Raw genomic sequence first — 24,089 nt, forward strand, 5'->3', positions numbered from 1 at the left:
GTATCTGTGTATCTATATGTTATGTATATATCAGTTTTTTATTAAAAAAAAAAAAAAAAAAAAGGAGAAAAAGAGTAGGACAGATCCTGGATTTCATGGAAGTGTTTCCAGCAGGGAAACATTTTCGTTAACAAGTCAGCATGTGATGCCATTTTTCAGTTCTGTCCAAGTCTCAAGACACATTAAGTCACAGATGCATAGAAGCTGCTGGTATCATCAAGTTAAGAGATTAAAATGGATTTGAATTCTTTAAGTAAGAGAAAGCAAAGATCATGTTGTAGTGCCAAGATGTTTTCTTATTCTTTTAAAAGGGTGTTAGGATGGGAGAAAAAAAAATGTTTAAATTAAGAGGAATAGGTATAAAATAGTCAAGAATAAATTTAAACTGGAGATTGATTCCAGTCATCAATATCAGAGTGGTTCTGGCAGATTTATTCTGCGAATGCATCTTTAAATAAGAAAATAGATCAGTATTTTGAAGGTGGAGTTTAATACAAATATAACAAGTGAATACATTATGCTTCCACTTAGTTATCGTCAACAATCCAATGACCTGGTCTTTGGATTATGAAAGTTCCTATTTTACACTTATTTGATAACACCACATTTAGTATTCCTGTTGTATTTAGAAGTAAGGGACAGAATTTATTTACTCATCTTCTCTCCTCTGTCCCCACACCACAATGAGTAACTGATTATCAGCATGAAGTGCAGTTGTAGGCCGTGAGGAAGAGGCTTAGGTGCAAAAGGAAGGATGGAATGTTTCTAGTAGTTCTACTTTGTGTAGGCTGTTGGCATAACCGCTTGCCTCCTGGGTTTTCCAGCTTCCACTCACTGTGGTAGTCTCTTGCTCTTGCTCTGAAGACTCAAACATACACATTTGACTTGCAAGTCCATTGCTACTTAAAAGTTGCCATTCAAGTTAATGCCCTCATCTTGGAGAGCTAGAGATATTGCACTACCTTGTTACGTGCTGGTGTCTGATGTCTCTGCTTGACAGAAATGAACAACCCAGATTTACAGATGTTTGAGTTATGACGGGCTGTTGGGAGGAAGTGCTGTCATCTCTGATGTCCTTGGCCTCCTACTGTCTCCATAGCTTGGAAGTCTACCTGCTGACTGTGGCTTCCTCATTCGCTTTCTTTCAGAATGCTGTAATTCCTCCCTACCAATCCTATTTCAGTTGTCCTGTCCTATCAGCCCTTTCTACATACTTCTCTTTCTTTCCACAAATTAACATTCGTTGTGCTTTCAGGTTAGTACTGCCTTTTTTTTTTTTTTTTTTTTTGTGATATAAGGCACCAACAATGCTAGCTTAGTAATTTTTGCCTCTCACATGTCAGGTCATTCATTCCTGCTCTCACACTAACACATCTCTGTTATTACCATGTCTTATTTTGTGTGTGTGTGCAGTCACTCGATGAATTAAATTAAAAGCCTGATCCACTGTTTCCCTGCTGAAAGGATCTTGAATTGTTTTAGAGTGAGATCAGAGGTTAATAAAAGAATTAAAAATAGCATCAGAACACATTGCATACACTTTGGAAATCAATTTAATGAAACTACTTAAAAAGTAACATGGTGTGTGTTTTGTGATGAAATGACCTTTACATAGTAACTAGTGTAAGTTGTCTTTTTTGTGAGTATCTTCAGGTATCATTCATTTTCAAGGGTATGTAGTAAAACACTGAATGGTTTTGAGAGATGAGTGCTGGTAAGACTACACAACACATTGTGAATTATGAAGTAAAATTAAAACCAAACTTTAAAGGAAGGATAGAAGGTTTAAATGGATTCGTTTTTCTGTCAGAAGTGTCTTCAACTTAGCTGTAGATATAGATAGTACTGGTTAGCTTCAAGTCTTACACTGACAAAAATGGAATTAACTATGAAAAATATTTGTCTTATTAAGGTGTTCTAGTGTAGTGTTCTGAGAGACATATCTTTACATTGAAGGAAGTACTTAATTGAAGACTTATAACGTTTTTTATAATTGAATGTGTTAGCTAATGTAATGAACTTGTTTCGTGCCAATTGGTAGTGACAGGTGAATCTGACAGAGCTGATGCTACTACTCAATGAGGGAGTCCCACTGTCTTTCTTGTTTGACGCAAGTGTCTATGTGGCCATGCAGTGAACTGGGGCAGGGAATTGGTACAGTTGAAAACTAGCTTCTGGCATTCACTGTATAGATAAATACATTCTGGTCAGTATACAGTGTCAGGAAAAAGGGTCAAACAGGCTGTTTCAAGAAGCAGTGCTAAACTGGGATTGTGAGATGCTGCTCTGCAGCTGGGCAGGTACGTCACTTTGTTGTTGCTAAACAGAAGAGGCCTGAGTGGTGTCTCTTTTGTGCTCCTGTTTACTTGTTTTACCAGGCTCTTTTACGAGCTTTTTTGTAATGGCAGGAATATACAGCGTGAGGGAGAGGAGGAATGGATTCCCTTCTGTTCTGTTGTGTCTGCAGTGACACACTGCAGCTTCAGTGTTTCATCTGGTGAACTGAATAGTTTTCTTACTGCAAAGTAATACTCAAAATTATTCTTTTTCTGTTATGTAGACATTTACACAGTTAGTTTATACTTATATTTTACTAGATGGGTGGAGAAATGTATGTAAGCTGGAGAATAATTTAAAACAAAGAAATTTGGATAAGATGGCATATTTTTTCTTAATGTCTGGTGGTCCAATTATGTGGATTTAAAGTGAGGTATGCTTAAAGTGGCCTAGATAGGAAAACTGTCCATCTTGTTCATTATGAAATCTGGGTTTGAGGGTTTGAGTATTTGAACCAAAGGACTTCTAGTTGATGTGCAATGCAAAGAGTTCTCACTTTTTTTTTTTTTAAATGGTTTGTGCAAGCAAACTGAGAAATCTCAAAATGTCAATATAGATGCTTTTAGTTTTGTCTGTTATGTTGCTGTCAGAACAATAAATTTCTTTATTTTTTTTTTTAATATGTACTTCAACTGTAAATACATAGTAAACTTGTTATGGAACTGTAATCTAAATTTCGTTCATCTTCTAGGTTGGAACAGTGTAACTTTTAAAGTCTGTTACTGATACAAAAAATCAAATTCATTTATGTTCTGTATAATTACACTGCATAAAACAAACAAAAAATAAATTAATATGGACATGAAAATGCACATAAATTAATAACTGGTAAGCATGCAATGTGTCTAATAGTAGAAATATGCCAGATGACCTCTATCTAAACTTTTGAATGGAATTAAGACACATGAAAGTAATGAAATCAATGGTCACTTCATGCTGTCATTGTTTATATCTGAAGTCAGTCTTTTTATTATTTTGAAAAATATTCTGACTTGTTTCTGCTTAGTACTTCAAGGTATATGTGTGAATAATCACAATTTTTCTTGCTAATTAAATCAATTTAGTGAATAATTAAGACTTTTCAATTATGATTTTGCAGACTAGCATAATTTCCAGTGTTTTTTTAAGAATTGCATATTTAAGGGAAAAAAACAAACACCAACAACCTTTAAACAGGAAATGTAAGACAATTTAATTAACTCTTCAGTTACTGCAGTCTGTGTTGTACAAATGTATTATTATATTTTGCCCTCCTTTGCATTCTTTTTTTGTGGTCCACAGCTGAAAACTAGTAAAACTGTAGACTTCATGCACCTGAATTTTTGTACTTAAGTGTTCATATTGGAAAAGTTGACATTGACCTTGAGGGGAATAAGGGAAGGAGGTTATAGCGAGAGGTAATTGCTCTAGCAAGAGAATAGGGAAACACTGCAGCACATTAACGACGCTTAATATATACTCCATAGAATATATAAGTGGCATAAGCCATTTCTTTGAACATTCCCTTTTTCATTCAGATTTGCTTAGCAGTACTGTAGTATTTGAATTCCAGAGACTTCTTCATGTTTCCTAATGCTCTCCTAATTCTTAGTGCTTTACTGAATTAGTGCTAAGGTGTTAAAATTTTCATAGTAGAGAAATTTGAGCATGAGTAAAGATTTAATGAAAATGTAATTGAAAAGTATGATTTACTGCTTCTTATCAGTCTTCCAAAAAAAAAAAAAAAAAAAGTTTGAATAGCACCTCTCTTTCCAACTTCCAAATGCTGAAGCTTAAAATTATTCCAGTTCATGTAGTAATGAAATTGCCTGAAAACTAGTTTTCTGTGGGGAGAGAATATCAAGAAAAGCATTGCATTGTAAGATGTATCCCAACTTTTACTGTCAGTAGAGGGAAATTTTAGAATAGGTCAATAAAATGGACAGTAACAGATTGCTAAGACCAGCTGGTATTTACCCAAGTATTCTAAGAGAACTGAAGGATGAAACGGCTCCAAGGCTGAGCTATGAACTGTACTGTCTAAACCACAGTTTGAACCCATGCCAGTGTCAGAAGAAGTAAGCAAGATAGTAAATGCAATGACAGTTTTTAGAAAGATTTATGAGGTGTTTGGGGATCTGTGATTGTCAAAGTTGATATCAATGCTGGATGTATTCTAGAAAATTATTAATGAATATAAAATTAGTTAATTAATGATTGATATACTGATGAAATATTTTGTCTCAGTAATGGTTAAAAACAAATGGAAAACAAAATATGATGGCTGAACTAGATGATCTTAGAGGTCTTTTCCAACCTTAATAATTCTTTGATCCTATAATATAGAAATACATCACTGAGTATCTCCCTGCTTTGTTTCCATCCTACGTTTGGTTTTGGTACAGTTTTGATTCCTTTCACTAGTAGAAATTACTGTCAAGGTACAGCTGAACTGATCAAGATTATTGCAAAAAAATATTAGAAAGTCTTTCTTTATATAGTGCAAATTAAGAATGGGAACTCTGTGCTGAAGAACTTAATAAATATTTAAAATTTAGTAGATATAAAATGCAATTATAGAAATCCATGGAAGAACAATGTGTCAAGGATTATTAAATGAAAAGCTTTTGCTTTGGAATGGAACATCTGAAATGCAAATATACTTGACTTCTTCTCATACTTTTTCATCATATCTTATTGATTTGTGGAAGAGATTGACTTTGGATCCAACAAGATATATTTATTCTTCTGACATGGCTTTCAGAGGCAACAGTCTAGTTATGGTTTTAATTGCTTTCTGTATCTAATCTTGATACTTAAATTGCCGTGTTGCACTTACTCTGATTTATGCTGGCTCATTGTCCAATAGTTTTATCTGGTTCAGTACCAGCAGATACCGGACTCGGAGTGTTGAATGGTTGTCATCCTGTTTCATAGGGTAGATAGTAACATTGAGCTTTTTGGATTGTCTGTGCTTACTTCAAATGCAACGGCATGTTATCTTGCTTTTGATAGCTTCTGTGAAGTGATGGATTAGCCTTCAAAGCCCAATCAGCTTAATTTAGATAGTAGGAATGTATCTTAAAATAAGAAGGTCTTGAAAACTACAGGAATATTATGTGTATCTCTACTGGAACTAGACTCTAAATGTCTTTACTGTTGGGGACAGTATGCTTTAATTTTCCCTTTTCAGTCAACACTATTGTAGCAGAAGGCTCATCTCTATTGCCTTTTTCCTCTCCTAGAAAAATAGAGAAGCTTTAAGTCCTTTCAGGTGTTGAGTCTGTCTTGGCTAATACTCTCAGTTCTACTGTGATGCCAAACAGGTGTTCAAATTGGAGCTAAGAAGAGGATTATTCTAATTTATTTATACCATATTTCTCACAGTATTTTAGGTAGTTGTTTCAAGACATGATTGTACAGTATTTCCGTGGACGGGATGCACACACCTGTCCATGTGCTGGTAATCTTAAAGATTCTAAGCTGAGGTACTTACTTCAATTCACTTAATGTGATGGTTGTATTAAGTAATATAAAAGATGCTAGGTACTAAAAACATCTCTAAAGATGTTCTAACTTGTTTTTATCTTTTACAGAGGTATCAGAAAAAGTATCAGTATAATACTGTTATAAATACTATTACTTCAGCTCCTCATGCATACTATATATTTTCAATCATTTTCTTATGTAGATTATATATTTATACAAGTTTAATAGGATGGGTATTTTGTCTTACTTGAAAATGATGAAAAAGTAGCTGATTCATAGAAAAGCTTTGTGTAAAGCTATCCATAATGTAACTCTTGTAGGATTCCATCCACATATACATGAAACACTGTGCTGTAAGCTTTCAACTGCAACATCACACTTATAAAATGTTCCTCTCACCACTCCCATCAGGCTGATTTCATTTAGATCATTGTCACATAGAGGGAGTTATCTATGGTTGAATGTGAGTATGAATGCACATTTGAGAAGGACAAAGCAACCTTTCTAGTAGAATCTAAGAGCTAAAACTCATTTGAGCTATTTCTGTTTTACACATTCAGAACTTTTAAATTGGTATTACCTTAATAAGGACATGGAAATATGAATATAAGGAACTATGACAAACTGTGAAGGATGTGAGATAAAATATGCATATTCATTCTACTTTGTTTCCCATTGTGATATGGCAGCTGACTTACTACTGGCAAAAAATGGTACAGGTCTATTGCCAGGGCCACGTGTATGTCCACCTTATAATAAGTGTAATATATTGAAAGAAAATTTTAGAATGTGCTGTTATTGTTATGTGACATGAACTTCTAGGTGCATAATACATGAAATAAGATATCTGATTTTGAAAAGAGTTAATGGTTTAATACAGTGGTGCATATTCAGAAGCCATGACATTTTAAGAGTCCCTGTATTGATTGTTGTATTTTTAAAATAAGAATGTTTTACCTCTATTTCCTTTGATAATCACCTTCTTCTATAGCTGCTCACTCTCACTGGGATATTTTTCTGTTTCCAGTGTAAGCAGATGTTTCTCATTTTCAGTCACATATATACTTTCCTCCTTGCTCCAGTGCCGTAATTACTTAATTACTTTCATTGACTTCCTGCTTATTTACTTCACATATTCAGATCTTTCTGTTCAATTTTGAAATGTTTTCTTTTTTCCATTAGCCTTTTTCTCTTGTTGAAAATAAGTAATAGCTTTGTCTCTTTTTTTTTTCTTTTTGTTTTTCCCTCTTATAAATTAGTAAGCAAATTATCTAGAAATTTCTAGAGGCAGAGGTAGAAGTAGGCATCAGTTTTCACTGGAAAGTGCAATATTTCCTGTGGGAAAAACAAGTAATATGTATGCTTTGCTTCTTTCTGCTGGCAACTTCATAAGGATGTGATCTGAATTCTCCTGATGAAATACCATGTAAGTTTGCAGTAATTTAGTTTGTTGTATACTTGTATAACTGCGTACAATTCCAGCATGAGTTCCTAGAGTAAGTATTTTCTATACTTCTATATTTTACTTTAGGGCTGTGTCGCTTTACATATTGCTGTGACTTTGTGCATAACTTCTTTCTTGGTGAAAATTCCAGAAGGAAGTAGTTCTTCAGCAGCATTGTTTCTTGATATCAAAGTTGAGAGATAAAAATGATGTGTTTAACTTTTGGGATGTTTGTTGTTTCTTGAGAGATTGGTTTGTTGTTTTTTGAGAGATTGTGGGCTTTTTTAATGTTTGTATATTTGTGTATTACCTGCGTTTTCAGTCTTGTAGTTCCTAGATATTGTTTTCTACTTTTGGAAAAGGTAAATATTTTTTTTATATTTCAGCTCTTAGTAGTATCTAGCTCAAGACTACCAAGTCAAGTTTCAGTAATTTCAGATAACTTTGCTATTCTAGTGTGATTGTTAAGGAAATTTAGGAAAAGTACCTAGTGACTGGAAAAAAGGAAACAACATTCTCATTTTTAGGAAAGGGAGAAAGGAAGACTTGGGCAACTACTGGCCAGTGAGCCACACACCTTTTCCTGGGAAGATCATGTAGCAGATCCTTCTCAAACCTATGTTAAGGCAGATGTGAGATGAAGAGGTGATATGAGACAGCCAGCACAGCTTCACCAAGGACAGGCTCTGCCAGACAAATCTTGTGGACTTTTATGATGGTGGACGAAGGAAGAGCCACTGTTGTCATCTATCTATATTTCAGTAAGGCTTCTGACATGGTCCCACACCACATCCTTATGTCTAAATTTGATAAATATGGATTTGAAGGATGGATTACTCAGTGGATTAAGAATTGGTTGGATGGCTGCAGCCAGAGGCTTGTGATCAATGGATCTATGTCCAGGTAGAGGCGGATCACAAATGGTGATAAGCAAGGAAGGAAGGGCAGTGGTGTGGTTCCGTATGTTTCAGTGTTGTAGAGTTCAGGGCTGGGAATGATAAAGCTGAATCTCTATGGGTAAGGATTGTGAAGGGCCAACGTGGTGGACAACCTGGTGAGGATCTGTTATAGACTGTCTAAGCAGGATGAAGAGACGAATGAGGCATTCTAAAAGCAGCTGGCAAAGTTGTATAATTGCCAGCCCTTATTCTTATGGAAGACTTCAATTTCCCTGATACGTACTGGAAACATAATACAGAGCAGAATAAGCAATCTAGGTTGTTTCTAGAGTGTGTGGAAGAGAACTTCCTGAAGCAGCTGGTAAGAGAGCCCTACTAGGGAAGGTGCCACATCAGACCTGCTCCTTATGAAAAGAAAAGGACTGGTGAAAGTCAGGATCTGTCTTGGGCAGAATGACCAAAAATTGGTAGAGTTCTGTATTTTTAGTGAATTCAGGAGCAGGGTCAGCAAAACTACTACCTTGAACTTCTGGAGGGCAGACTTTGAACATGGGTTGACAATGATAGGATAAGGGGGAATGGTTTTAAACTAAGACAGGAGAGATTTAGATTAGATAATAGGAGGAATTTTTTCACTCAGAAGGTGATGATGCAGAGGAACTGGTTGCCCAGGGAGGTTGTGGATGCCCCATCCCTGGAGGCATTCAAGGCTGGGCTGGATGTGGCTCTGGGCAGCCTGGCCTACTGGTTGGCAACTCTGCCCACAGCAGGAGGCTTGAAACTAGATGATCTAGGTCCTTTTCAATCTAGGCCATTCTAGAGTTCTATGATTCTGTGATGTTATACAGGGATCCATGTAGGCCGGACACTCTTCAAGAAGAAAGTGTTAAAGGCACAGGAACAGCCTGTACCCATGTGCCGTAAAATAAGATGGTGGAGAAGATGACTGAAGTGGATGAACAGGGGACTTCTTCTGTGGCTCCAGAGAGAAAAAGAGAGTCTACCTCCTGAGGATGGAAACACAGGCAACTCAGGGAGAGTACAAAGAAGTTGTTAGGAGGTGCAGAGAGAAAATTAGAAAGGCAGAAGCCCAGCATGAACTCAACCTGGCCACTGTAGTGAAAGAGAATAAAAAATTGTCAATGGGTTATGGGCTGGTTCATCCTGGTTCCGTGAATAGCAGGGCAGAGAGATTTCACAAATAGGGGACCCCGAATAATATAATATTACCTTTGGTAGCCTCTGCAAGTTGTCGTGTGGGGCTCCACACTGCAGCTTTCCATCTGCGATGCTTCCCCATAATACGACATGATCCATCTGTGAACAGGGCATATTTCTTTTCATTTTCTGGTAGTTTATTGTATGGTGGAGTCTCATTAGCTTGCGATACCTCTTCTGCTGGTGATGTTCCAAAATTTTTGCCTTCAGGCCAGTCCACGATCACCTCTAAAATTCCTGGATGGCTGAGGTTACCCATCTGAGCTTGTTATGTAATCAGCACAATCCACTAGCTCCAAGTGGCATCAGTAGCATGATGGGTGGAGGGAACCTTTCCCTTGAACATCCAGTTTAGCACTGACAGTCGAGGAGCTGCGTTTCAGTATTGATTACTTCGGAAGCAGCCTGAACCCCCTCATACGGGACTAAGATCTCCTTTTCAGTTGGAGTGCAGCACTCTTCCGACCCTCTATGTTCTTGACTCCAGAATCTCAGAGGTCTGCCTTGGGTCTCTCCTGAGGCTCTTTGCGACATAATCCAAACGGGACCTTTCTCTCTAGCAGCAGTGTACAGGGTGTTCTTTACATCCTGTCCCATCTGTACTGGCCCCAGGGCCATGGCATGGGCTATCTCCTGTTTCATCTGCTCAAAAGCCTGCTGCTGCTCAGGACCGTGCACAAAGTTATACTTTTTCCGCATCACCTGATAAAGAGGGCTTGCAGTGGAACGTGCATTCTCCAAAAGCCCACTACACCCAGAAAAGATTATGTCTCTTTCTTATCAGTGGGCAGAGACATGGCAGTGATTTTGTTGATCACATCTGTTGGGATGTGACGACGTCCATCTTGCCACTTTATGCCTAGGGACTGAATTTTCTGGGCAGGTCCTTTGCCTTCGTTTTGCTTAATAGTGAAACCAGCATGCAGAAGGATCTTGCTCTCCTTTCTCAAAAACTTCCCTTGCTGTGTTGCCCCACACAGTAATGCCATTGGTGTACTGTAAGTGCTCAAGAGCACTGCCATGTTCCAATTTTATTTGGATCAACCCATGGCAAATGGTTGGGCTGTGTTTCCACACCTGAGGCAAACGATTCCAGGTATACTGAATGGCCCTCCAGGTGAAAGCGAACTGTGGCCTACATTCTGTGGCCAAAGGAATAGAAAAGAAGGCATTAGTAATGTCAGTGGTGGCGTACCACTTGGCTGCTTTTGACTCCAATTCATATTGGAGTTCTAGCATGTCTGGCAAAGAAGCATTCAGTGGGGGTGTGACTTCGTTCAGGCCATGGTAGTCTATCATCAGCGTCCATTTTCCACTGGCTTTACGCACTGGCCATACGGGACTGTTAAAGGGTGAGTGAGTTTTTCTTATCACTCCCTGACTCTCTAGTTGAAGAGTCAACTTCTGAATGGGGAGCAAGGAGTCCCTGTTGGTGCAGTACTGCCGTCTGTGCAGTATTTTTGTGGCAGTTGGTACCTCTTGGTTTTTCACTCATAGCAACCCCACAGCAGACAGGTTTTGTGACAGGCCAGGCAAAACAGACAGCTGTTTAACACCTTCTGTGTCTACAGCAGCTATTCCAAAGGTCCATCAATACCCCTTGGGATCCTTGAAATATCCCCTTCTGAGGTAATCAGTACCAAGTATACATGGAGCCCCTGGGCCAGTCAAAACAGGATGTTTTTGCCAGTTTTTACCAGGGAGGCTTATTTCGGCCTCCAGCACAGTCAACTCTTGGGAAACTCCAGTAACCCCATGAATATAAATTGATTTTGTCCCTAGCTGACTCAAGGGCATTAGAGTACACCGTGCACCAGTGTTCACCAGGACCTTATATTTCTGTGATTCTGATGTGCCAGGCCATCTAATCCATGCAGTCCAATTCACTCTGTTATCCCTTCCCCCCCCCGACCCCCTGCCTGGGGGCAGGGCCAGGCCAGGCCTCTGTTATTCTTATGGCTATTGCCATGTCCTTCAGCTACTGGAGCAATCATGTTCTTGGAGTTTACCTTGGTGGTTGATCTGTCTTGTAATTCTTTTACCCATGCTTGAAGTGCAGGAGTGGGTTTTTTATGCCACTTCTTCATATCTTCTCCATGGTCACGTAGGTAACGCCACAAGGCAAAACGCACCATAGTCTTACTGCTGTTACTTGTTTGAGCAGGAGGGCGTCTTCTTTTGATAGCTGAGACGTTCTGTGATGCAGGTTGGGAGGAAATGAATTTGATCAGCCTGTCCTGTAGGCTGTTTGGGGAATCCTGGTCCCCGTCGGATGTACTTGATGCCACCATGGATTCATCAACATTAAGCATGGTAGACAGTTCGTCTCTTATGTCTTCTTGATTGCTCTTCATTCTGTCCACTTTTTCAGCTACTTTTGCAATGGCTGAAACACAAGCTCATAGAGCTTTGTAACTTTGTAAACTGAGCTTTGTAACTCAAAGTCTTGAAGTTTATTAATCAGTTTGTTTATAAGGGGTCTTCTTTCCCCTATGCCATATATTGCTGCAAATGTACTGGCATACCTTTCTGGTGCAGTCTTTCTGAATATACGCCACATATTTGGTATACACCTGCCCCTCTCAGGATCATGCTCTTGGTCTGGTTCATCAGGAATGAAAGTGGGGCTATGTAACATTTCCACCACAGCATATTCTCTCAAATAACAGACGTCTTTTTCCATGTCAGTCCATTTCTTTTTCTCAGGCATCAAATCACCTTTGAATGGGTATCTTTCTTTTACGGTTAACGGCATCCACTTCCAGAGGGTGAAGGACCCATTCTGGCATGTACTAATACTTCTGTCAGTGGCAGAGTCCCTAGCAATGCCACCCAGTTGGCGATCTCCTCTGCTATCTAGCCACACACTGTTGGCCCCATTGTCCCAACATGGAAGTAACCAGGCGACAATAGGCTCATTCGGGCATCGTGAAAAGTCTTTTCTCAGACCTCGAATTTCATTCATTTTCAGAGATCGATCAGTAATGGTAATGATGTCTTGCTCACCTCTTACTCTTTCAGGACTTCTTGTTACCTGCCTGGGTGTTGGTGACTGTAATGTTACTGGGGGTCTCAGTTCTCCCCCTGGATGCCCTGGATCTTGGAGCCACTTCTCTGGACCTCTTTCCTCCTCTTCTCTTACAGTGTCTGCTTCCTCTACTTTCCCCTCCTCTTTCTTTTGTTCTGTGTGAGTTGAGATGAGTTTTGTTTTCTGTCCTCTTACAGGGGCAACTGACATCAGTTATGTTGCCTCGTGTGGTTGATCAGGCTGGTAATTTCTGACGCTCACTTTCCAGCTCAGCTTGGAGTCTGCCTCGTTCAATTATCAGGATGTTTACTTCAGATTTGAGTAGGACGCAGTGAGCCTGAATGTTGCTTAGTTCAGTTCGGAGACTAAATATTGTGAACAGGAAGGCATCTTGCTCAGTTCAGAGTACATCCCGTTCGGTCTTGAGGATGTCCCTATCAGACCAGAGGGTGATAATTAATAATTAATATTTAAATAATATAAAAAATATATAAAATATTATAAATAAATAATGGGTAATATTAGTATCTTCATTCAATTTATATATTAAAGGAACAAACTTATTCTAGAAAGCTAAAATGCTGGCAAATTTGGCTGGAACATAAACTTAAAGAGCACAAGTAATACGTTGAAAACTGCTGTATTTTTGTATGTATACTCTATGTTTTTTCTTTTATTTGTGAATTGACTGCATTTGATAGTATAGTATGCATTCATTAGTGTTTTCTGTAAATATCAAAAGTTAACTGTATATGTATTTGCGTTTACTTTGGTAGTAAAAAAAGATGAGGAAGATTTTGAAGAAAAGAAATCCATTAAGAAACGAATCAAAGAATTAAAAGTTTTGGACCCGAAGATAGCACAGAATCTGTGTAAGTAGAATCTGTTTTTAGGACAAAGTAATGTCATACATGTTCCATAAAAATGTTTCTCTTTTGTCTGACTTCCTCATGGTCCCTTTTTGTTTAAAGTACTTGAGAATATGCTTATACGTTTACTAACTGATGTTAAGCTCAAATGTGTAAGAATTAAAACATGTTTTTATAAAAAGACCCAGAAAACAGCTAAGCAATATCCTTCATTTAAGACTGAAATTATTCTCTTTTATATATACCTAAACAGTTGGGTACAGTTGTATACCTGTGTATCTATTTTTATTGTCTATGTATTCGTTAATGATCACTTGCCCTTAGCCAAAAAGTTAAAAAAGTCTGTAATGTGTACAACATGTATATTGTTTCTCATGAGTTTTGTAGGAGTAAAACAATAGTAAGTCTTACTAATATACAAGAAAAGACGCTAAACTTTTGGCAGAGAGGAGTGATGTAACAAATAGGTTACTATATGCAGGCAGAAATGAAACAGGAAATGATCTGATTATATTGTAGAAATAAACAGTTTTTATAAAAAATATTTTGATCTTTTAACTGCTTTTATGGTTTTGTTAGTTGTCATTTTCTCAAGCTCCTTTTCAGTGAGAAAGCGCAAGAAAGACTTTTCAAGAAAAATGTGTAATTGTCGTTTCTGCACAAAATAATATGGTGACGGTGATTGTTCTTGAGAGTATTCTCATCACTGGTGGTCTTCCGCAATGCTGAATGTTATGTTTAGCAAATAAATGGTAAAGGCTGAAATTATAGGAGAAGAATAATTAAAAATATGTTTTAAATTGTATTCTGTTACCTATATTTCTATATGTATTGTTTGTTGACTTGTAGTTTCTATAGCCTATTTAACTAATTTTCTATATGTAGAAAAAGTTTGTTCTTGTCTTGCGTTTTTCACTATTGGTTGAATCTTTATTTCAGCAATTTTCCTTGGATCTTTCCGAGTGCCTTATGAGGAAATCAAAATGATGATATTGCAAGTAGATGAAACGCAGCTCTCAGAGTCCATGATTCAGGTAAGGAAACTGACGCTTCATCCCAGTATTTCAGGATAAGTTTCTCCTTAAATAGATATGTGCACCTAAAAACCCTCTGAAACCTAAAAAGTTTGGCTAGTAAATCACTGCAATAATATTTTTGTTCCGTGAATTCTAGTTCTTTTTATACTTGTAAAGCTATTTTAATGAAAGTAGCTGTGTTGATATTCTGTGTTTTCTGTATTCATGTTCTTCATATCTATCTAGACATGTTTTTTTTGTGTATTTATTTTTAAATTGCATATGATATTGTGTTTGTTTCCTAGTTATTAGTATTAAAAAAAATTATTTCAGGCACAAGTGCCATAGGTCTATTGTTCTGGTTAAAAACTAGGTCAAAAAATCTTTTTTTTTTTTTTTCTTTTTTTTTTTCTTTTCTGTTCTCACAGAGCTAATATAATCCAGAGTCTTGCCTTAGGGCATTCACAGTGACCGCTCCTCTTCCTTAGAGCTTATTTGGGTAGTTTTTTCATTTTCTATATTATTTTATTCAGTGTGTGATTCTGTGTGGAGACAAAAGATGCTCAAAATTCCTTATGTTTTTCTATTCACAGTGCCATTTAAAAGATGTTAAGCTAAAGAATTCTATAGAACTGTGTTTAATAGAAACTCTTTATTCTAGAACCATGGGAAAAAAACATTTGGAAGAAAGGTCTGTAGGTCATCTGTTTCAATCCCTTGCTCATAGCCAGGTCAAGTAAAGGAGGTTGCTTAGGGATTTTCCCCTTCAGATTTGGACTCCAACTAAAGTTGGAGACTCCATAGTTTTCTAGACACGTTTTGCAGTGTTGAACTACTCTTATAGAGGAAAAACTTTTTCTGAACTATTCAGCTGGAGTTTTCTTTTTTTCTACTTGTGGCCTTGGCCTTCTGCTGCACTCCTCCAAGAGGAACCTTTTCCTATCTTTATGCCCTCCAGTTGGGTACCTGAAGACCATGTCAAACTCTCTGGCAGCTTGTTTTGTTAAAGTGGAACAGCTGTGCCCCTAAGTGGTATGCTATGACCCCCAGTCATCTTGATGACATTGCATTAGATTTGCAGAGATCTTAGTTTAGACCAAGATTATCTTTCTTTCATATCAATATCTTTATATTTCTTACATATTGATTTTATGAAAAACTGGCATCTTTGTAATTTCTTTCTACATAATTAAAAGACAGTAGAACAGTTTTTGCATCCTTGGGATCTAAGGAAATAGATCAGCCCATTAGTAGCTAGTTAATTAAAGACATTCTTCTGTGTGAACATGTAGCAATCTTTCAATCAACTGTGACAAGCTAAGAAAATGTATATTCACAGAGAATTGTTTACTTTCCTCTTTTTCTTTGATTCTCCTGTGGGGTATTATTTCTATTTGAATGGTATGTACCTCAGGATAGAGAATGCTTACTTTTCTCTATCTTTAAAATTGTTAACAAGAGCAATCTCTACTCTAGTCTCTGTTAATAATAGTAATGGTTAATAATAGTAGCAGATAATTTTTTGATACTATGCTGTTGCTTTGTTGTTTTTTTTTCTTTTTTTTTTTCTTTTTTAATTCTGATATTAACAGTAGGGTATGTTAAAAAATCGGCATGTTCACAGAATGGCCTGGGTTGAAAAGGACCACAATGATCTGGTTTCAACCCCCCTGTTATGTGCAGGGTTGCCAACCAGTAGGCCAGGCTGCCTGAAGCCACATCCAGCCTGGCCTTGAACACCTCCAGGGATGGGGCATCCACAACTTCCTTGGGCAACCTGTTCCAGTGCGTCACCTCTGAGTGGAAAACTTCCTCCTAATCGTAGAATCATAGAATCGCTAAGGTTGGAAAAGACCCACAGGATCATCCAGTCCCACCATTTGCCCTTCACCAATGGTTCTCGCTAAACCATGTCCCTCAACACAACATCCAGACACTCTTTGAACACCACCAGGGTCGGTGACTCCACCACCTCTCTGGGCAGCCCATTCCAGTGCCTGACCACCCTTTCAGAGAAGTAGTATTTCCTAATGTCCAGCCTGAATCTTCCCTGGCCCAGCTTGAAGCCATTCCCTCTAGACCTATCACTAGTCACCCGAGAGAAGAGGCTGAGCCCCAGCTCAGTACAACCTCCCTTCAGGTAGTTATAGAGAGCAATATCTAACTTAAGTCTCCCTCAGTAAGCTGTCTTTGTATAAAGACTGATCTAGTATGATGTCTACCATTTATTTCCACAGAGACTATAACAAATACAAAGAACTCAACAATACTATTTGATAGAGCAATTTCTCAGCTATAGCACATTAGTTTCCAACATTGTCACCACCAGTAGCTTTGCATTTTTGCTAGCAATGAACAAATGCCTGCATGCTGCCCTTATAAAAATGCACCAGCTAACTCACTGTTTCACAGCTGCTATGGTGGCATCATTGCTAGGAAAATGTTGTCAACGCAGTCCAAATTTCACTGTACTAACATCCATTGTTTGGTCTCCAAAAACGTTCACCAATCATTGAGGAATGTCACTAGGTGCCATTTTTTTCCACATGGAGGATTTCAGTTATACACCTTTGCTTCATACACACTTCCATGTTAGTCACCATTTTGTCAGGCTGCCCCCTTCTTCGTAAAAGGAATGCCCTTGTCTTTTTTTTTTTTTTTTTTGGCAAGGCTTGGGCTCCAGATTTACTTTGCAAGCTTGTATGTAATCATTTTTATCAAGTTGTTTAATCCAAGTTTCTAGTTTCTGGATAAAACAGTTTTGTATTAACTTTGAAAATAACATCATCCAAGTTTAAACTTCAAAAAGCACTTAGACAGCTCTCTTCCTTTCAGAGTGGTTGACTCATGTGCCTCATAACCTTAAAAGACCTAGTATTCACCGTTATATATGCCAGGGTTACTAAATAAATGATAATACCCATCTGTATGTCTCAGTTCTGCCTCTACAAACCTTCACAAATATGGTTTCTGGACATCCACTGAAAATTTTGTTCTGTACATTTCATGATTATGAGAAGAGCAAAAGCATACATATGTTTACAAGCATGCAAATGTTTTCATTTATTTAGAAAATACACCAAATATTTTCATTCTTCTCCTTTTCAGAAATTTCTTATCTTAATTCATTTCTGATTGTCTAGCTGTAAATAGTGTCCAGTATGTCACAGTTTTTAAAGTTGGATATTTGTCCTTAATCTTACCTTTTTGTTATATAGAGCATATTAAGTAACATGTATGTGTCATGTGTCTCATCATTCCAATTTCCTCTGTCCTCCTGTAAGAAATTAAATCTAGTTTTGAAAGCCATAAGAACTGTGAATTTTATGCTGTAATCCAAATAGTCATTAACCAACTATTAGAATGTTTCTTGTGAATTAGTCAAAATTCTTTCTTCTGTTTATTCTCTGATATTCAAACTGTTTTTTATGACTAGCAGTTCTAAAACTGTATGTGAACACCATACAGCTTCTCTGATACCAATCACTACTTTAGTTTTTTTTCTGGTGCTCAATATTGAAAACATTTTAATCTCTGTAAAAATTAAGGAGTTGTAGTTTATTTAAGATATGTGGATTTTGTATATCCAGACAGAAATAAGCAGAGTATGAACTCCTAATTTTAAAAAGTGTTTTTTTACACTCAGAATCTCTGTGCCCTTTTGGTGTTCGCTGAAGTTTTTAGATTTAATCCTGGACATCTTAATCTATAATTAATAAAGGTAGACTGTTTTTACAAGGAATATTTTCCAATTGTAATAGATAATACTGCCATAAATTCTTCATGCTGTAAATTAGTCTGAACATATACAGATACATAAAATTTAATTTTGTATTATTATTTAAAGCATAATCATTTCTGCATTTGTACTAGTACTACTTTTTCTACAAAGCACTCAGTCGAGTTAGAGAGCTCTCTGTTTCTTGTAGCATCAGAATAGATCTACTTTATTGTGTTCAACATACATCTTATATACCATCCGCTTACAAATAAGAATTTCCTGTTCCTTTAGCAGTTCCTCTAATCAGTTAATTGGCCCTAACTTCTCCCAAACAACAGTGATAAAGGATGAAAGGTTTCTCAAGTGTGACAAGATTAACAGCACATACAAAAGGACCTCCTGTTTATCCTTAGACTCCGTTTGCTCTTTGTCTTACATTCCAGTCTCCCTAGGCTTCACAGTGATAAGGTCTATCAAGGAGCCTTGTTAAGCTTTTTGGTGACTTGGTCACAGTTACATCTTTCCCCACAGAAAGTCTTATCTCATCATGGACTGTGTTGAAGCTGTTCATTCTATTTGTTTACTCTTTCTTTGGTTTGTTTCAGCCCTTGCATGTAATTCTAGCTTTTCTTATTTGCAGACTTTACTTTCTTGATAAACAATGTTGTCCTCACATTAGACATCACAAAATGCTTTAAAACAAATTATTTGTCTTAGTCCTTAGATTAAAAGTAGGGTTTCAGTTCTTAAAATAATGACTATTTTTTACAATAAAAACAGTGATAAAGGATTATCTAGTTATTTAACTATAAAACATGGCAATAGGTAGTGGGAGAGCTGTGATTGCTAGACCTGATGCAGTATTAGAATGATAGTGTAACCAGGAACACAGGATTCATGACATGAGTAAGAGAGCTGGCTAAGAGGAATCCTGAATATTGCCTAGTAGTTACAGCAGTCATCTTGGGAAAGGACAGAACTGAGCCAGTGGCTGTCAAATTTAGGCATAGTTGGATGTTTGAGCTGTCTTCCAGAACTTGCTCAGAATAGCCATTTTCATTGTACCTACTACTGACCTAATTAGAGTGGAATGCAAAAGTCCATATGTAAACATAGGTGCCTAAGTTCTCAGGAAAATCCACGGAATCTGAAGACTACTTAGATGATCAGGTGTAGGGTGACATGTTTAGACTTCTGTGTTGAAATGACACTCGCTTATGTAAGTGAATATGGCCTCTTGAATTCAGCTGAAGCTGAGTCCCACCTTTGAAATCCTACTTCTCACAAGTTTGTAAGCTAAGTAGTGTCTAATGGGTTTAAAGTTTTGTAAATATGGACATTACCTGTCATCACTTTACTATCAATTTTTTCTAAGTACTAGAAAATAAATTATCTGTTTTCACTAATGATTTTTGCCATCCTTTAGTTAGATATGTTACTGTGATCCTTGTCCTATTTAATTCAGTTTTCTTTGCGTAGTGCCTACCGAACATATTTTTTCTTTGAAATTCTGTTTGGTAAAAAAAACTACAGAAAAGTATACGTTTGTAGAAACAGCAAATGATGCTAGTTGACATTTAATCACTTGCTTTTTACGTTTTGTTGCATGAATTTGTATGTTACCTTTTTGCGTTCTACCAACTTTGGGACAGCAGTGTTATCTTTGGAGTTAATGTTAATAAAACATTGCTTATCTGCAATTATACAAGCAATGCAGAATCTGAGATTTCTAAATCTACTTTCTTTTTCTTGATAGAATTTAATAAAACATCTTCCAGAGCAAGAACAACTGAATGCATTGTCCAAGTTCAAGAATGAGTACAATAATTTGTCTGAGCCAGAGCAGTTTGGAGTTGTGGTGAGTCCTACTACTGTTTCTTTTCTTGCCTGAAAAAACATTTTAATATTCTTAAATAGAAGCATTACCAGCTTCATCTTCCTAAATATGATGGTTGCATATTAAGAGCAGAGTGTAGCTGCTGCCTTTTAATTGGACTTTCAGGGGGCATATCCATGGATGTGGAAGGCCTGATTGTAATGTCCTCTTTTTTTAAGAATGTAAAATCTAAACAAGCAGAAAAAATGTATTTTCTGTGGCATTCGGAGATAAGAAGCCATTTTTGGATTTCCATACTTAAAATTGTCTGATTTGACTGTTATTTGCCTTGATAAATCATAACATTATCAATGAAATTTTCTGCATTTTGCGGTTTTCAAACTGATGAGCAGCCAAGCTCCTTCGTGCTTCTCTCTCACTCCTCATCCTTAAAAGAACAGGGAGAGTAAGTACAATGAAAAGAAAGTTTACAGGCTGAGATAAAGAAGAATGAGATCACTCATCAGTTACCATCATGAGCAAAACAGGGTAGAGAGATTAATGTAATTCATTGCCAACTGACAGATGAGAGTAGTGGGAGCTAGAAGCAAACTAAAAACACTTCCCCCCCATCCAATTTCTTCTAACTCTTCTCACTGAGTGTCACAGGGGAATGGGAAATGATGGGAAATGGATGCTGTGGTCAATCCAGAATTCTTGGTCTTTGCTGTTCCTTCATGATCACTCTCTATCCCTTCTCCAGCATGGGGTTCTTCTCATGAGATGCTGTCCTTCCCAAACTGGACTGATGTGCGCTTCCCGCAGACTGCAGTTCTTTAAGAACTGCTGCAACGTGGGCCTGTACCATGGGGATTGTGCAGTACATCAGGAGCGGACTCTCAATCATGAATCCCCTTGGGACTGCAACTTTTGTCAGACCAACTCCACAGGCTGCAGCTCTGGCCTGGGGCCTGCTCCTGTGGGAGCTCCCCATGGGTTGCGGCCTCCTTCAGGCCACATCTACCCTGCACTGCGGGCTGCTGTTGTACAGAAATTTTTTGCTTTCTCAGTAGCTCTGCACTGGCCAGCTATGGATTCCTTTTGGAACTGTCTGGAGCTGGCTCTGATCTTAGATTGGGCAGCTTCTGGGCTGTTCTCAAAGAGGTTAATCTCTGCAGCACCCCCTCCTGCTCTGCTTCCAAACCTTCCCATATAAACTTGATACACATTGATGTTTTTTCTTTCTATTCTCCATGTAAATGAGAATAAAATACCATCAATATCATCATGTTAACCTATTCTGCATCCTTCCTTCCATATGGTTTTGGAATACCATGTATATAGCCCATAATTCATAAATATTATAATTTTGTCCTAACAAATACATAGTAAGGCTACTTCTTTTCCTGGATCAATACATCCATATAGGTCTCTGATTTTCCTTGTCCATTCCTAATGTTTCAAGCTAAGATGATCACTGTCAGTTTCATCCAGGAGGATTTCAATGAGAGGAGGTATTTCTTTTAGATGTATCTCTGGATTTAGGAAAAGGAGCATCATGTCATAACAATGGATACTTTCTGTTGGTAGTTATCTGTGTGAATATCAACTATTTGTACCTAGATTTTAGAACATCTAGAGTACAGGTAGATTCCCTAAACTCCTTCTTTGGCCTGGAATAATAATCTTCATATTAAATGCCTTTACAATATAATTAGAAGCCAGACATACCAAGTTTGGTTTGGATTCTCAAACAGAAAATTTAAGTAATATGTGAGATCAGTGAAATTTCTGTATCTATATAAATTCTGATGGTAGAGGCTCATTTGATCTAAATTTTGAAATATTTGCAGAGGACTTGATTAATGACAAAATGGAAGGCAAAATGTTATTGGGAAGAATGAGTATGATATGGGAAAAAAAAAAACAACAAAACACTCTTTCACTTTTAAGCATGCCATCGTCTTTTGACATGAATCTGGCCCACATAAACGTTTAGATGACTCACTGATGAGCATCATAGGCAAAGAGAGGAAACTAATAATGGGATGTGTTAGAAGGACATTTTCTAGTTCAGTGTTTTTGCTTTTGTGCCACAGAAGTTAAGTCTTTCTGCACTGGTCAGAATTGCACCCTCTTTTTGTAAACTTTTATTATTTTTTTTTTAATGTTTAAGTTTTCTATAAACATGAAACTTTAATTTTTCTTAATAAATGTACACATATTGTATATTTACAAAGAACTAGCATCTGTTCTAGAATTTAGCTTGCTACAGGCTTCACTTCTGCTCAGTATTAAAAGTTCATGGCTTCCCTTAAATTTGATATTAGAAAATTGAAAGGGTAGGCTGATTATGTAGCAGAGAAGTTCATATATATCAATCTTACTGAGAGAAATTCAAATGTCCTTCGCTGGAGTATGATGCTTCTCTCTGATAACCTTGTTTCAAAGCATGTCTGCCAGATGATAGAGATAAGCACGCATCTAAACTTGAGCAGCTTTGAGTCTTACAAATTATGGCAAAATGGTAGCAGAGATGGATTTGTACCAGTAAATTTAACTATAAATTGAGCTGGCTAAGGTATAAACATTTGTTCGACCATGCCAAACAATTCCAACAGTAATATATTTGGAATTAATTTGTTGAAGAAACAGGACAATGACATTCTAGTTTATACATTTTAATTGAATTAGTAAAATTCAAAGTTAAGTAGCAAATGTTTTATCTATTTTTATCAAGAAAATCAAAGAATTTTTTTATCAAAAAATGTTTTATCTATTTTTATCTATTATTGACTTTAAAAAAGAAAAAAAGACATTTAAAGGTTAATGCCACATAGATTAAAGCTTGATTGGCTTTTTTTTTTTTTAATATTTCAACCTAAGCCTACTGAGAAGTTTGCCTTTTGTTCTTTAAACATTCCAAATTTACTACAGTTAGGCATACTGACAGCAGTAGTTAATCTGAAATTTACAGTGAGTTAGTGTGTTCCAAGTGATCAGGATGCCCTGCATGAATTCTTATGGTTACCTGTCAGCATGAAAAGAGGACATTGCTTACTGGAAGAAAAAGCATGTTTAGTTTGCAATTTTTGCTGTCATCAGAACAATATGGATAACAAGAGCTAATTTGCATTTTAAAGACTGATCTGTAGTTTTAGTTGGTTCAGAAGGTCTCCTATATTCATCAGAAATTATTTTAATACCATGTTATTTTCTCTTCAATGCTAAGTGTCCACATTGTTGTACAACTATGCAGTTGTCTATCCTGAACAGTTTCGTCTAAAATGGTACTTTAGCTGACAAGCTAAAAGATATCTGATTAATTACCAGTGAACCTTTCTGGTATCAAGATAGGTCATCAATAAGATCTAACTGTCTTCTACTGAAGTTGAAAGTTGAGCGTGATTTTATGTGTTTGTGTTATGTAGTTCAGTAACACTACATCTTTGACTACTCCCCTTTCAACACTAGCTATTTGAAGGTTCCTGCAAACAGGGATGTATTTTGAAACACTCCTGCAAGTTCATTCACTTTTTTTTTTTTTTTTAAGTGTTAAAACAGTCACTAATATAATTGTAATTGCTTTCTTTTTGAAATTTGCTTGTATTCAGGTATGAATAAACTTGAAATGATCTGTTGTAAGACACTGATTGACTTGTACTGGTTGACAAAATGCAGCATTATTAGTAGACATTTCTAACTGTTATTACTTAGATCTACCATCTGTCTCAATCCCATCTAATGGGAAGAGTAGAACTGTAGGTCAAGTTCTGTTGCATTTGTTTGTGGATTTTCTTTTTTGAATGAACAACCAGATATTCCCATTGAAGAATGCAAGTTTTTGCTTTCCCTAGTTTTGCATAGAAACAAAAGAAGATTATTAGGCACAATTTTTCTAGTGTGCCATCCTCCTGCGCATCTCCTGAAGCTTACTTCAGAGGTCAAGCTAAAAAAAGATACATTTGGATAAGAGACTTTTTTCGCATCTTATTATGGTATCTTACACATTTGATTTTCATCATCAAGATTTTTTTAATCTCCGTCAGGATCCCTTTTATATCTTTTATTTTGTCTGGGGAGCAGGCTGAGAACTCTCAATCATTTCTTTAAGAACAGCTGTTGACACAAAGGTAAATTGTTACACTTAATTATTTGTTATTATTTTCAAACAAGGAGAATTAAAAATGAAATAGAATACTTCCAGTTTTATCTTTTTATGTGAGCAGAGTCTTGTTATATTTCTGAAAATTCAGATATGACATGTTAATTT

At 36.8% G+C, this 24,089-nt stretch overlaps 1 protein-coding gene across 3 annotated transcripts in view; it reads left to right on the forward strand.

The window, feature by feature from the left end:
• The window catches only part of DIAPH3 (diaphanous related formin 3), a 237,529-nt gene that overhangs the window by 90,747 nt on the left and 122,693 nt on the right, over window positions 1-24,089 (forward strand). For all 3 annotated transcript variants that reach the window (XM_015276853.4, XM_025146783.3, XM_040653578.2), the window contains 3 exons: window positions 13,171-13,266; window positions 14,203-14,297; window positions 19,757-19,858. In XM_015276853.4, coding sequence (XP_015132339.1) covers window positions 13,171-13,266; window positions 14,203-14,297; window positions 19,757-19,858 — 293 coding nt within the window. The remainder of the gene's footprint in view (window positions 1-13,170; window positions 13,267-14,202; window positions 14,298-19,756; window positions 19,859-24,089) is intronic.

This window comes from Gallus gallus, chromosome 1 (assembly GCF_016699485.2).
Source record: "Gallus gallus isolate bGalGal1 chromosome 1, bGalGal1.mat.broiler.GRCg7b, whole genome shotgun sequence".
NCBI classification, from domain to species: domain Eukaryota; kingdom Metazoa; phylum Chordata; class Aves; order Galliformes; family Phasianidae; genus Gallus; species Gallus gallus.